Source organism: Xenopus tropicalis, chromosome 1 (assembly GCF_000004195.4).
Source record: "Xenopus tropicalis strain Nigerian chromosome 1, UCB_Xtro_10.0, whole genome shotgun sequence".
NCBI classification, from domain to species: Eukaryota; Metazoa; Chordata; class Amphibia; order Anura; family Pipidae; genus Xenopus; species Xenopus tropicalis.
In genome coordinates, this window is record NC_030677.2 from 42,183,675 (window position 1) to 42,199,416 (window position 15,742).

The 15,742-nt window shown below is 38.0% G+C and overlaps 1 protein-coding gene across 5 annotated transcripts in view; it reads left to right on the top strand.

Annotated features, from left to right (window-relative positions):
* micu3 (mitochondrial calcium uptake family member 3) overlaps window positions 1–15,742 on the top strand; it is a 77,944-nt gene that overhangs the window by 51,925 nt on the left and 10,277 nt on the right. For 3 of the 5 annotated variants that reach the window (XM_004911193.4, XM_031895417.1, XM_004911194.4), the window contains 5 exons: window positions 90–185; window positions 1,710–1,810; window positions 4,446–4,617; window positions 9,888–9,996; window positions 13,947–14,104. In XM_004911193.4, coding sequence (XP_004911250.2) covers window positions 90–185; window positions 1,710–1,810; window positions 4,446–4,617; window positions 9,888–9,996; window positions 13,947–14,104 — 636 coding nt within the window. The remainder of the gene's footprint in view (window positions 1–89; window positions 186–1,709; window positions 1,811–4,445; window positions 4,618–9,887; window positions 9,997–13,946; window positions 14,105–15,742) is intronic. The other 2 variants (XM_031895418.1, XM_031895419.1) reach the window with 1 other exon arrangement.

Below are 15,742 nucleotides of genomic sequence, written 5' to 3' on the forward strand. Positions count from 1 at the left end.
CGTCATCCAACCTAAGTGTTACTTTTGATACATTATAACCTGTGTAAATATGTATGTTCAAGTATTTGTGCTTCTTAAAACTTCTGCAGGTACTTAAAACAGATCCACAAGAGCATGCTTCCAGAAGCTATTGGGATACACTGAGGCGTAGTACAAGCCAAGCGCTCTTTTCGGACCTTGCAGAGGTACAAAAAAACCTCTCTGGTCCAAAATAACTTTGTTGTCTTACATCCATCCCATTAGTTTTCTTTATAAAATGTTATTTTTCTGTTAGTCCTTTTTATTTACTGCATGCTTTGAACCTAACTTTCTCACCCAGCTCTTGCATTCTGGATTATTTCTTACACTTTTCTTTATTTTGGTTTTGTCTGTGATGCAGTTTGTGATTTCAGTTTGTGATTTTCATTTTTTTTCAACAATGCGCACAAGTGGTGGAAATTTCCCATTAAAGGAGAACAAAACCCTTAAACCCTTCAAGGTAGTGCCCCAGGAAAGCAAAGAAGTTTTATAGATATATATTTAGAGATGGCACCTGTCAACCCTGCTGCAATAATTTGCTTCCTTTCAAATTGTATGGTCAACAGGGAATTATTGAGTGCAAGCTGTTGCGGTTCAGGAGGGGCCTTTCCAGGGACATTACCTTTGATGTAAGGGTTTTACTTTCTTTTAAAGGACCACTATACATGTTCCTAAAACTTAATGTATATATATGTATATCCTAATAAGTGACCTAACAAAGAATCTTGTCAAATTGGCATATACGACTTTTACCAAGCTTTTGCCGATCACCTGTCATGAAAGGAAATAATGCTAGTTCCAACTGTAATAGGAAGAAGTGTGGGAATAAAAGACATGCCTCTGTCTATTCATTGGTTGATGTAAACTAACATGTACTGTATGTGTTCCCTAGGTTTGTGTGAATGCATAGAGCCAGAGGAATAGGTACTTAAAATGGCAGTGATTCTATATATACGATTGTTAAGGGCACACACTATTAGAAAAATATATTTTTCATGAAAAGGCTTTTTATATATATAAAACTGTTGTAAATATGGGCTTCTTTATGTGAGATATTTTTATAGAGACCTCCAATGTTCAGGGGTATATTTTTCTTTTTTTCCATTTTTCATTCCGCCTGGGAGGTAAAAGCAGTTAAAGAGGCTGCACATAACTGTGGGAATTATTGTATTGTCCCAAATAGAATATTCCCGTTTTTAAATCTTTCTAACCATATACTGTAGCTAGTACAAAGAGGGGGGTGCTGCTCAACGCTTTGTGAATATTCAGGAGAGCAATGTAGGATGCCGGGACACACTGCAATAATGTTAGTATAACAAACCTTACAAAATATGTGGTTCGCCTGGCTTAATGCTATTTTAATATATTGTTTTTAGATGCACTATTAAGTAATGTATTCATTGATATAGTGATGTTTTGACTTATTGAATAAATTAGTGGTGACCCTGTGATTTTAGCAAATATTATTATTATTATGTATGTAAGATTATAGTTTGTTTTAACCTTTTCTGCAGCAGCAAACTACTATATATACCCCATACTCTAACTGGTACCCTTTTAACGCTTCTATGCTTTTTTTGTTCATTTATTATAATATGGATTAACAGAGGCACGTCAGACTAATCCAACATGTTCCTACAAACACAATATATAAATTTGTCACTAATAAAGTCCTTTGCATTTTCTGCCAGGGCCCAGATGAGCTTACCAGTTCCATGATTCACACCACCCTCCTTGTGCACTTTTTTGGCAAGAAAGGGAAAGCTGAACTCAACTTTGAGGACTTCTATAAGTGAGTAAAATACATATAAACTATATCATTTAGTGGTGGAATTTACCCAACAGAAACAATTCATAATGAATCCAAGAGTGACCATGAAAATAAAACTTACTGCCCTGTAATTGGCTGCTGATGTAAGTGGGCTCAGTGGTTTAAAACAAATTCAGTATACTTATTAAAACAAGATGGCCAATGTTTTAATATTTCATTGATATGTGTCAAAAATACCTGTCTAACACGGAGGATGAAGATACTGCACTTTATAAAATAGCTGACTGTATCTGAGAGCAAGTGTTAGATTCATGGGGTAATTCTATTAAAGCGCCATCTATTAAAGCACTTGTTGCCAAACAACTGTTGGGCTGGCTTCTGGGGGGGGGGGGACTAGAGCAGTAGCTGAATTAGGATAAAACTTTGGTATAATGACAATTTACTCTCCTAGATACTAACCAAGAACTACCTTGAAACTCATTTAGGGCAATATTTGGGTATCTACAGCACACTTATATTCTATATTATAGTTTTAGATATTCATAGGACTATGACTGAATGGTTTAAATGCCAATGAGTTCCTGTATCTGTTGCTTTATTATGAGCTAAGTGGTGCGCTGTACAAAGATTACTCCTCCAAGGGACGTTTGAACTGAAAAAAGTTTTGACAGCCTTTGTATTAGGGGGACACAAGCATCAAAAATGTTTTTTTCCCCATAAAACAATGTACATGGTTAATGGATGAGATAAGAGTCAGAAATATTTACTGTCTCCTAGTGCACGTGATCTTATCTTTCTTAAACTTGTGATTCTACATCACTCACCTCAAAAAGTATACAGAACTATATAAAAATTAAATAACATAAATATACACATCACAATTGCATTATGTATGTAAAATGAAATGAGATATTAACCTGTACAACTTGCATGTGGTTATCTTGGTAATCTGAGGCTACCGCTTTCATTCCAGTTACAATTACCTGCACCATTACATGTAATGCTCTGAGCTCTCACTGGATATTTTTAGAAATCATGAATGTTTATGTATGAAACACTTGTATTGCACCTTTATTTTTATATTATCATGACAGAACAAAGCATGGCTTGTCGTGTGGCTTAGCTGAGTTATGAGATCCATTAGAATACTGTTTAGCCTGCCAGCTTTTGTATGTTGGCCATTATACAAAGCTTTTTTTATTAGAATCTATTTTAATATTCTGTTTTGCTCAGAGAGTAAAGTACATAGAATGTGAATAAGCATTATTTAAGAAGTACAAGTATAGGACCTGTTATACAGAATGCTCTGGACTTGGGGTTTTACAGATAAGGGATCTTTCCGTAATTTGGATCTCCATTACTTAAGTCTGTTAAAAATCATTTACGTAATGAATAAACCCAATAGGCATGTTTTGCCTCCAATAAGGATTAATTATATCTTAGTTAGGATCAAGTACAAGGTTCTTTTTTTATTATTACAGAGATAAAGGAAACCGCTTTTAAAAATTAGAATTATTTGCTTCTAATGGAGTCTATGGGAGATCATCTTCCCGCCTTTCTGGATAACGGGTTTCTGGATAAGGGATCCCATACCTGTATTATAACTATTCTTGGCTTACATTTTTTAAGCAAGACTAGAACTGGGCATATGGTTTGTTTTTCTACACTATGGATAATCAAAAGACCACATGTATTTATAATTATTTAGGGAATGTTCATATTCCTTGGATTCCCTTATTAGTGTACACAGCATACTACTCCTTCAGAATTGCTGCAAACTTTATATATATATACTTTCATTCCAGTTGTCCATATTTTCCTTTGTCAGTCCCAGGTTTCTTGTTGCACATTTAGTGGGGCTTTCTCAAAAGTGGGTGGAGCTATGGGTAGAGCTGTGTCAAAAATATGTCATGTCCTTTTCATGTTGAAATGTTGGTGTCTGTGATTTGCTTACAAGAATACAGCTGCCAGCAAAAGTTTGTATTTATGCGTGCCTCATTTTCCAGCCCATACCTTGTTTTTATTACTATGGTAGTTATGTAAGCACTTGTGAGCAGGGTTCTCCTTTTCATATTTTTATTCTGTAATCCTTGTTTGTTAAAATTATTAACTATGGTGATGATGTAAAATATGCCTTACTATATTGGTAGTAATGTATAAAATGTATTGTTGTATGTTGTGTTCAGGTATGGGATCCCTTATCTGGAAACCCGTTTTCCAGAAAGTCAGAATTACGGAAAGGCCATCTCCCATAGACTGCATTATAAGTAAATAATTCTAATTTTTAAAAATTCCTTTCTCTCTGTAATAATAAAACAGTACCTTGTACTTGATCCCAACCAAGATATAAATAATCCTTATTGGAAGCAAAACAAGCCTATTGGGTTTATTTAATATTTAAATGATGTTTAGCAGACTTAAGTTATGGAGATCCAAATTACGGAAATATCCCTTATCCGGAAAACCCCAAGGCGCGAGCATTCTGGATAACAGATTATTTAACTGTACTACTATGGAAGTGATGTATAATATATTGGTGCTTTGTAAACACTTGGAAATAGCATTTAAATATGTAATTCAGCCTTGAAGCTGTTTTTGTTTTAAAAAGTTACTATTCTATGCATGATTTCATTTAATTTCACATTTTATGCTATAGATTTATGGATAACCTGCAAACGGAGGTGCTGGAAATTGAGTTTCTGACCTACTCCAAAGGGATGAGCACCATAAGTGAAGAAGACTTTGCACACATCCTGTTACGATACACCAATGTAGAAAACACTTCAAGCTACTTGGAAAATGTGCGCCTTCGTATTCCTGAAGAAAAGGTAATGAGGTTAAGCTCTGGAGGTTCTATAGACTGGGATGCATGGGATTAAGTTCCTTTAGTGTCCGTTAAAGCTACAACCAGAATTATTCATACTGTCTTTTTAACATGCTCATAGTGGAGGCACACTTCCTTAGTATCACTAAAAGAGTCAGTATTTGTGTTGAGATTTGTGCTAAACCTAGTGATTCCACTGTTAGTTTTAGAACATGATTCCAACTGAGGTGCAGCTCATACTTCAGTAATTAGAAAGTAAATATAAAAACCAAATTACAATCTACTCAAGAGCCCAATCTTAATGACAAGGGGGTGCCTAAGATCACCAGTGAATTTAACTTTACTTCTCCTTTAAACTAAATTGCCCTTGCTAAATGAATACACACATTTTACCAAACTCTTTCCTATTTTGAAGGCAGTTCTTGGGAAACCTTGCTTGAGCAAAACATTTCATAGTTATTGGTTTCTGAAGACCTAAGATCTGTGGGATGGATTGATTGTCCAAAGCCTGTGCTGTCTGACTGGCTCATTTTTTATGAAACAGATGAGTTGTTATCTTGGTACCTGAGCAATAGAAAAGCCTGTTGGCAGTGAAATGCATCAATGCAAGCCTATAGGGTTGGTATTACAAGCAGCCCTTGAGGCATGGGATGTTTTGGATAAATTCCTCTGTTTGTATTTGTGGTGGGATCAGGTTAATCTGTTCTTAGGAAAACTTAGCAAATAGTTTCTCTTTGCCTAAAAAGGCTACAATTTGTGAGCGTTGACAGGTGATCTTGGGGAACTCGAAAACTCGAAGTGTACCTTGTGCAACATCTATTGTTTCTGTGACTTTCATCCTACGCACTGGCCGAAAGCTCAATGCCCTTTAATTGGGTTACAAGTAAATGCATTTATTGATGCAGAATGCAAAGGGATGCTATTCTTTAGCACTCTGCTTTTTATTTCCATCATATATTTACTCAATTTATAAAAAAGTAGGATTGTATTTTAATTGTAATAAAATTTTGACACCAGGCTCCCCAGAACCTTCCACCTGGAGAGAAATAACCAACCTATGGGTCAATAACATTTCCATGTAAGTTAACCCTGATACACAGGCTTCTGCCTAGCAATTAAGGGAATAGCACTTGAAGGTACCATTAACCCTATGGGTCCCTACAAAATTGTAATGCAGTGCCCTAGAACTGGTCATATTTGCACCTCGGCAAGAACCCATAGCTCTTTGGAATGTTGATACGGTCCTTGTCCCAATGGCCTCTATCCTGGTATGTGATCTGATCGCTTTGCCAGAGGGCTGAACGATCGATTATTCCAATATTGCCCACCTTAAGGCTATTAAATACTAAAATAAATTAAGTGTTGTAAATAATGAGTGGACACTTACAGCATAAGATCCCCCAGAAGTTACTTAAAGTGTCCAGGATGTAAGTCCTGTCCATGTGAGGGGTTTCCATGCCTCAAATACCCATTTCATTATTCTGACATTTCAGTGCCATTTATTTTGTACTACTGTTTTCTGATAATTAAATCTTTTAGATGAGTTCTTTAGTTACCTAGCAAACAGGTCCGGAATGGGACCAAACAGCCCCCCACCAACCCACTAAATAGTGACTGTCTATGGTATCTTACAGCAGCCCCTCTGGCATTAGCCAGAACCCACACAATGCCAGTCTGGGCCTGCTGACAGTGTTCTTTTACATAGAAACATTGGACATAGTTCCACTGAAGGGAAGACAGAAGTGAAGAAGTTAAGGGAACACATTAAATGAATATTGAAGTGACAAATACAGACCAAAACACATAGTAAACAAAATAAAAGAGTGAGTCACACTGTGTATAGACACAGGCAGCGCACATAGTCTGGATGCACATATAATTGCTAAGAAATTAACTTTCAACTTAGCGGGACAAAGGGATGAATACAAGTGGCCAAGTACACAGACGAGCGCGCGTTGGCCAAACATCAAAGATACTGGCAGACACGACATAAAGTCACAGGGGAATACACACATACAGAGGTGCGGACAGACTGCATGTCTCACAGAAGGGTCATCTATCATGGGCCAGTGACACAGTTAGAGAGCATACCCTCACATGGCTTTTCACTGAGGGGCTCTTTGCTGTATTTTAATGGCAGAGTCCTTATGCACATCAGCAGATTCTTGAGGCCCTTAATATTTTATATGAAAATACCCAAATTTGCTCATCAGACCCATTTTCAAAGCTTATCACAGACTGGTTACTATGGTCAATATATGTATAAAACAGATAAAAGGTAAGAGGAATCAATTTCTTTAAAGGGGCAATCCGGGTTCAGAACCAAAATTTGTTAAAGAGCCCCACACAACACAGAAACCCCTAATTATCTATCACTGTAATATGTATCCTTGGACAAGTATAAGTATAAATAAATACCATTTTTATATGCTGATAGCCAGCTGCAAAACAGTTCTTCTCTTTCTGCATCATTTGCAATCCTGGCAGGGGAGGAGGGACTGAAACACTGATGTTAAAAATTGTAGCAACTTTTCTACAGCTTACAGACAGAATGCAGGAACTACATAACCCACAATGCATTGTGCTGCAGTGTTCCTTTGCTTATTGACATCACGTGTGCAGGGCATTGTGGGATTTGAAGGATGCAGGCTGAAGGCAGCCTAAGGACATTTGACTACTGTTACATTTTTTAAATGTCAAAGTAGTCAGCCAGATCAGCAGGCGAACAGGGGCAGGGCTTAGGGAACTGTTCCAAGCCCTATTATTACATTAACAGTCATAAAAAGGCTGCATATTTTTAATTGATGTGTAATGCAAAATTGCTTGAAAATAGGTTTACTTTTCAAAAAGTATAAATTGTGTTTGGGTGGAGTTCCCCTTTAAATAGATTTCATCACACATAGGAATCTGTTTCTCTCTTTCATGGTGTACACTAAATATCAATCATGTTAGCTGGTTAGGGTTATAATTTTAACATCGGACAAAAGAAATCCTCTCAGTGATAATAATAACTTGTATGGGGTGCTGCAGGATTGTTGACTGGCGGTAATGGCAACATAAAGCTCTGAGAAGACTCCAAAACCACCATAAAACAGAGGCACAAAGAATAAAGATGTGGAAGTTTGTTCTGTTCTGTAGTGGTTTAGGAGTGTGCTAAGTCGTTTACTATAGCTATATAAATATGTGGTTTTCTCTGTCTTTGGTTGGAGAGTTAACAGTGTGAGCCAGTACTGTATTTGTGCTAACGTTATTTAACTGTGGGGTTATCTATAGTACAAGCTGAATTGTCCAGTATTGTAGATACTTTGTCAAGTCTGGCTCTTTTAATAGTGTTAAAATGTTAAAGTAGGTGTTTGCTTACACATTTGCCTAGTGTGTCTTTCATGTAAGTAAACACTATTTGGAACTGCCTTTCAAGTTTTCCTTTTCTTTCTTTCTGACTCGTAAATGATGAGAATACCCCAGTTAAAAATCTAACATACCTTCCATTCTTTAAAGGTTAACCCATTCTCTGGGAACCTTTTCTCTTTGCCATTGACAGAGAACAATAGTAAAAACAATAAATAACCGGGAAACAAAACCAAGTAAAGTCGTTACCAAATGAAAATAAATAAAAGCAGCTCATTTGTCAGAAAACACAGTTATAACTATTCCGAATCTGAAATACTATGCACTAGTATTACTGTGTAGAGTTTCAAATATGTAGAACTCCTTGTAGCCAATGTTAATTAATTGCCACATCATTATGGAAATGTTTTCAGATAGTGGAAACCGTGTGTTTTTTATAAGCAAAATCAATTCTACTGTCATAGAATTTATGCCTACCTCCCAAATGTCTTTCTGTGAGCAGGCTGTATAACTGAGGAGGATGGGTATGTGGAGCTGTTCCAGTCACTAATAACCTATTTTTCTATAGAATACATTTGCTGTGGGACCCAGTAACCAGTCATTCCACTGCTAAAAGTTTATGATGTTACTCTATAATAAACCGTTAATATGAATAGTTAAAATAAATAATTAATGTGCTAATAAGTCAGTCAGTTTATTTGGGGGCACTGGAATTTACCTAAAGTTTTTTAATTCATTGGGGGTCAGTAGAGTTTGCCCCCGCCTGCTCCATCCTTTCCATTCCTCCAAGTTGCCTTGAGAGGAAACTTCAGCGATTTCGGCGCGGCGTATGCCATCCCACCGGCAATTTACATTCTCGTTTTTTTTTAAACTCATTTCAATGAAAACCATGAATGTGTAGTCATTTATTAAAAGATCTGAATTGAAGAAGCATGAACAAAAAAAATTTGCACAAGAAATACAAATTGCAAAAAGAAATTAAACATTAGTAAATGCCCCTCTGATTGTGTTTGTTAGGGGTCACAATATCAGTTCTATAAATAAAGACATGTCTATCTGATAAAAGGAGTGGAAGTTTTCCCTGTTCCCAATGCATTTTTGAATATGGGATTTATGGACTACTAATGTTCCTAGATGATCCTGTTTGGTCCTTCTTGTGTCATGGCAGACAGACATCTTGATGTGTGCATATGGCAAGTTCCCAGGACCCTCAGTCCACAAATGCAGTGCACTTGTTTTTGTATAAAGATGCATAGATTGAGTGCATTTGTGCAGACACCCAGGGAAACATTGGGGTACCTCAGCAGAGATAGGTAAAGAGGACAGTGGTTTACCAGAACAAGAGACTATGAAACCAGTTGGAAAGATAGGAAGAAATCCAGGAGAAAGCTATGTTGTATAGACCTATGGCCTGTAGAGTCTGATGTAGCAAATTACGGTCAGCCATGTCAGATGCGTCCGACAGATTCAGGAGGAAAAGGAGTAAATCTTTCAGCTTTGCAGTAAAAAAAGATAACTTATTTCTGCAGCCATTGTAGGTTGTGGTGCCTCTATTTGAAACAGGGCTCAAAATTCCAAAGCTTAGTTTAGTTACGTGTGATATTATATCACTGTGAAATGTCTTAAATATACTTAATGCTTGTTAATTCCCGCATTCCATTTACTGTTGCTAAGGAACATGATAAAACAATGTCAGCTGTAACCTTCAGTAATGTCTTTGCTTCGGTGTAATTATGAGATCTCTGTCCCTTTCGCTGGCTGAAGCACAGAGAGATACAGAGATTTAGATTAGTACAGGAAATATCATATTACATGTTATAACTTCTAAATGACTTTTATTCATCGCCTGCCGATACTTTCATCTGCTTATCTGGATAAAATTGTATAGAAAGTAATGTTGCCTTGTTTTTTTGGTTTGTTCCCTAGGGAATCTCATTTGACGAATTTAGATCTTTCTTCCAGTTTCTGAACAACCTGGAAGATTTTGCAATCGCCATGCAAATGTACAACTTTGCAAATCGATCCATTGGCCAAGGTATGTCTGAGGGATTGTCTGAGAAAATCACATTTTAGCATCACGTCAACTGTTTTGTTTATTCTGTACAGAAACTGTACATTATAAATCTGTTTTCATGACACTGGTGTAATTCAAATAGCAAAAAAATCTTAGGATTACACCATTCTCTGCAGCTAATGCTAGGAATTGCCTAATATTATTGTTATTTATATAGCGCCATCATCTCCCGCAATGCTTCACAGAGCAAGAGATATAAATATAAGCATAGCTCACATAAACAAGGTACAGACCAGCATTTCACCAGTTCAAGTTTAAGTTATTATATCCACAGAGTACAATGTACACAGTGCAATTAAATTCTTACTTGAATGCCTTTCACAGACTAAACACAATACAACTTGACAATAAATACAATAATCACAATAAAATTCTATTTAATTAAAAAAACCATGTTACTTACCAACCTTAACATTTGCAGTGACCATCCCATTACCAACCAATCATATATGCAAGTATAAAAGTAGCTTGGCCAACTTGACATTTCCAATGTCCATTAGCAGTATTACACATGAATATAATAAAAAACTGCCACTAGAGGAATACAATTCACTGGTACATTCTTAATTTGTATATGATATGTCTCCTTTAATGAAAGGGTAAGTCACCAAAATGTTGTGTATAGCCATTTTTGACACAATAAACTACAGCGACTACTTTATGTTTGCTGCGTGAATCCGAATGGGAAAAATTCGGGTTGGAAACGAACATTTTGCAACTTTTTCGTTTTTTTTGCGATTTTTTCCGTCGCCGTTACGACTTTTTCGTAAATTGACGCGACTTTTTCGTAGCCGTTACGACTTGCGCAAATTGTCGCGACTTTATCGTAGCCGTTACGACTTGCTCGTATATTGTCGCAACTTTTCCGTATTGAGCGCTCGTAAACAGCGGGCAAACCTTTCCGACTTTGCATGATTTTGGAAGCCTCCCATAGGACTCAATGGCACTCTGCAGCTCCAACCCGGCCCAAGGAAAGTCTCCCATAGGGCTCAATGGCACTCTGCAGCTCCAACCTGGCCCAAGGAAAGTCTCCCATAGGGCTCAATGGCACTCTGCAGCTCCAACCTGGCCCAAGGAAAGTCTCCCATAGGGCTCAATGGCACTCTGCAGCTCCAACCTGGCCCAAGAAAAGTCTCCCATAGGGCTCAATGGCACTCTGCAGCTCCAACCTGGCCCAAGGAAAGTCTCCCATAGGGCTCAATGGCACTCTGCAATTTCAACCTGGCCCAAGGAAAGTCTCCCATAGGGCTCAATGGCACTCTGCAGCTCCAACCTGGCCCAAGGAAAGTCTCCCATAGGGCTCAATGGCACTCTGCAGCTCCAACCCGGCCCAAGGAAAGTCTCCCATAGGGCTCAATGGCACCCTGCAGCTCCAACCCGGCCCAAGGAAAGTCTCCCATAGGGCTCAATGGCACCCTGCAGCTCCAACCTGGCCCAAGGAAAGTCTCCCATAGGGCTCAATGGCACCCTGCAGCTCCAACCTGGCCCAAGGAAAGTCTCCCATAGGTCTCAATGGCACTCTGCAGCTCCAACCCGGCCCAAGGAAAGTCTCCCATAGGGCTCAATGGCACTCTGCAGCTCCAACCCGGCCCAAGGAAAGTCTCCCATAGGGCTCAATGGCACTCTGCAGCTCCAACCCGGCCCAAGGAAAGTCTCCCATAGGGCTCAATGGCATTCTGCAGCTCCAACCCGGCCCAAGGAAAGTCTCCCATAGGGCTCAATGGCACTCTGCAGCTCCAACCCGGCCCAAGGAAAGTCTCCCATAGGGCTCAATGGCACTCTGCAGCTCCAACCTGGCCCAAGGAAAGTCACGATACTGAAGCTTGAATGAATCCGAAACTTTCGTACTTTCGCGCAAGTCGTAACGCTACGAAAAAGTTGTAACGGCTACGAAAAAGTTGCAACAATTTACGAAAAAATCGCAAAATACCGATCATTACGAAAAAAACGCATTTGGATGCTTTTCGGACGTTCGTGGATTAGTAAATGTGCCCCTTAGGGTCATATACAACCCATTTATAACAAGTACTTTGTACAAAGTGTAATTTCAGAGTTCAGCAAATCTGGCATGATTTTACTCACAATCAAGCATTTTCCCTGTACTTCCAGTATAACTGTACTCGAGCAGGGAGTTGCATCCAAACGGCAATCTTTTTGGTTTTTCTCTCCCATAAAGACCAAGTGATTCATCAAAGAAAACACAGAGGAAATTGCACACAGCCATAAAACATTCACTTTTCATTTTCAGTGTTGGGACATTTCCTCTTTGTGTCTGTCATCTTTTTTGGGAAACCCTTTGAATTTAGCAACATTTCCAAGAAGGGTCTATTCTACTAGTTTAAAAGCTATTTGCCAGGAAAAGGCTGCATACACAATAGCTGTTTTTATTTATCATATATTTCCTAAACTTTGTTTCTAAATGAGGAAGAGGATACATAATTATATGTTTTTTAATGCAGTTTTTTCTGGCAAAACTGCCTATGGGCAATACTTCATATGAAGTAGCTTAAAGTTGCTGCAAGTAAATAGCACATATTACTCTACAAAGCATATGTACATAGATAATAAGCCTACCCTATAGCAATAATGTCTTCTAAATGTACTACTATCAAAAAAAAGCCCAGTGTAGAACACATATCCCAAACCACCTGGTAAAGGACTGTATTAACTACACAGTTACACCAATGTGCTTAGTACAGCTATGGAACCTGTTATCCAGAATGCTGGGGACCTGGGATTTTCAGGACAAGTCTTTTCTGTAAATTGGATCTCCATACTCTAAAGGTGGCCTTACACAGGGCGATCTGCCCATTTGGCGAAGTCATATCTTCTCCTGCCTATGGTGGGTGATATCAGACTAGGGCCAAATGATTGAATTAAAACAGTGGGTTATTGGGCCGTTGGACCAAGGACCACATCAACTAGTGAATGCGGTCACCAATCCAATGGAAAATCAAACCTGCCCGAACGAGACCTGCCCAATTTCAGGCCAGATATTGGGCCGGTAGGACACAAATCAGCTGGAACTGCCTGTGTATGGCCACCTTAAATCTGCTAAAAAATCATATATACATTAATTAAACCTAATAGGATTGTTTTGCCTCCAGTAAGGATTTATAACATCTTAGTTGGGCTCATGTTTAAGGTATTGTTTTATTTTTTCAGAAAACAAGAAAATATGTTATATGTTAATATTTTGACTTATTTGATTAAAATTGAGTCTATGGGAGGTGTGATTTGGAGCTTTCTGGATAACAGGTTTTCCATACCTGTTGTTGGGAATGGAACAACAAGGTATGGCCATCTAGGCAACTATTCATTACCCAGCATCCCTTAATATAACAGTAAGCATAACCACTAAATAATCCCTTGGTGGGATTGTATGACTCAGTAATGTTTATGAGCCTTTGAGAATTGATAGAGAATTGTCATATTTTGACATTTATTCAGCATCAAAGATGAATCAAGCCCTACGCTATGTACCTTATCCAGCAATAAATCAGTGAAACAATATTATGTTTGACAGTTACAGTGCCTAAGCTCATCTGTATTATCGCACTAAGATGGTTAATATGTACAGTAAGGCAGCCTTCACAAATTGTGGATAAACAATGTAATTTTTTATATTTTCTAAACGTGTTTCATTCTGAATGTTTGAATGAAAGTTTGATAGTAACTTATTAAAGAAACAGAAGTCATTTTAAGTCTCATGTAATCTGTTGTTAACTGTTAATCTAAAGACTTTGGTTGTTTAAATCACTAACATGGAAAAAAAGACATCCAAGCCTGCAGCAATGATATGCATCTTAGCCACCAAGCCGATTATTGGAGCTGTTAATGGCACAACATGAGCGAAGATTTCTTCTTGATCGTAATGATTGGTTTCACGCTTTTGATGTGTTTCTCAACAGATGAGTTCAAGCGTGCTGTATATGTAGCAACAGGTCTGAAGCTGTCTCCACATTTGGTGAACACAGTTTTCAAGATCTTTGATGTTGACAAAGATGATCAATTGAGCTATAAGGAATTTATTGGCATAATGAAAGACCGTCTCCACAGAGGATTCAGGGTAAGGCATTACCTATAACTTTAAATGCCACTGCACCAAAACAGGCAGTACAATGTGGGGCTCATTTATAGAGACCGGGCAAATTTGCACCTGGGCAGTTACCCATGGCAACCAATTAAATGTTTGCCAATCACTGATTTTTTCACAATCACTGATTGGTTGCTGTGGGTTACTGCCCATGTGCAAATTTACCCAGTCTTAAATGATCCCCTATAAGTTACAAATGCATGCTGCAGTCACCTCTATGCCTGCTTACTATTTAGTTTACAACATAGCAACCAATATATGGTATAGAACCCAAAGACACCCATGTTTAAATGCGCTATATCAAAATCATCCTAAGAACTGGAAGCATAGGTCTGGGGAGCAATGTGCATGACACTGTATATAATGAGCTGCTGGTTCATACTTTTCCTACAGTCAGAAAAATAAGTTTGAACTTCTGGTAATCTCCAGTGTGAATTCTTAGAAATCTTCCATAACTTTTTATAAACTATATTATCACTCTTCCATTTACTACACAGAGTAAAATGACACATCTGTTAGCTATTTCATTGTAGCATGCCAAGGTGGCAATCAAGCCAATACACAATAGTTAAACTGGCAGTGTTTTTCACTGGTACATTCAAAGTTTAAGTACATGTATAGGACCTATTATCCACAATGGTCAGCAGCTGGGGTTTTTCAGATATGGGGTCTTTCTGTAATTTAATCTCTATACCATAAGTCTACTAAAAATCATTTAAGCATTAATTAAACCCAATAGGATTGTTTTGTGTCTAATAAGGATTCATTATATCTTTGTCGGTAACAAGCACAAGGTACTGTTATTATTACTGAGTAAAAGGAAATAATTTTTAAAAATCTGGATTTTTGATTTAAAATGAGACGGCCTTTCCATAATTTGGAGCTTTCTGGATTATGGGTTTCTGGATAAAGAATCCCATACCTGTTGTCCTTTTCAAAGGGACACTCTAGAAATGCAGTATAAACGTACACGTTTTGTGTCTGTGCCACATGAAAGCTGACAGAATTAGCAGACATATAATCTGTTTGCAGAGTCATGCAACATGACTGTAAGATATAGAGTCAGACAGAAACATAGATGTGAGACTTTCTGTAAAATGGGTTGAGCTGTACTGCACTGTCACAGAGACATCATACTGTGGGGAAACCTCCATTCTTTCATCTGTCTACATTTTCCCTGTGTGAGACTGAGCCTTCCTGATGATTAACTTATTTTCTTATTAGTATCTTATTTTATTAAAACTCCAACAATAGCTAAAAGGAATCTTGCCGCTCTAGGAATATTATTTTGTCACATTTGACTACTGCTCCATGTGTGTCAGTCACCCACCCATCAGGAAGAAAATCCTGGTGGACTGTCATTCATAGTGGAATATGATTTAAGTTTAGTATTTACTGGTAAACAGTCGATGAAAAGTGGGCTTCCCAAACTACTGATCATTTCGTCCAAAAGTCAGCATACTTAATCAGTGCAGTTTGGGTGTCAAGGTATCAACCTATGAACTATGATCAACCCTTTATTTTGGCCATGGAGCATCTCAAGGAGCATGATCCCCTGGTGCCTATACTGATGGGGCTGCGGTTAAGCACTCAGCACACATGAGATGCTGC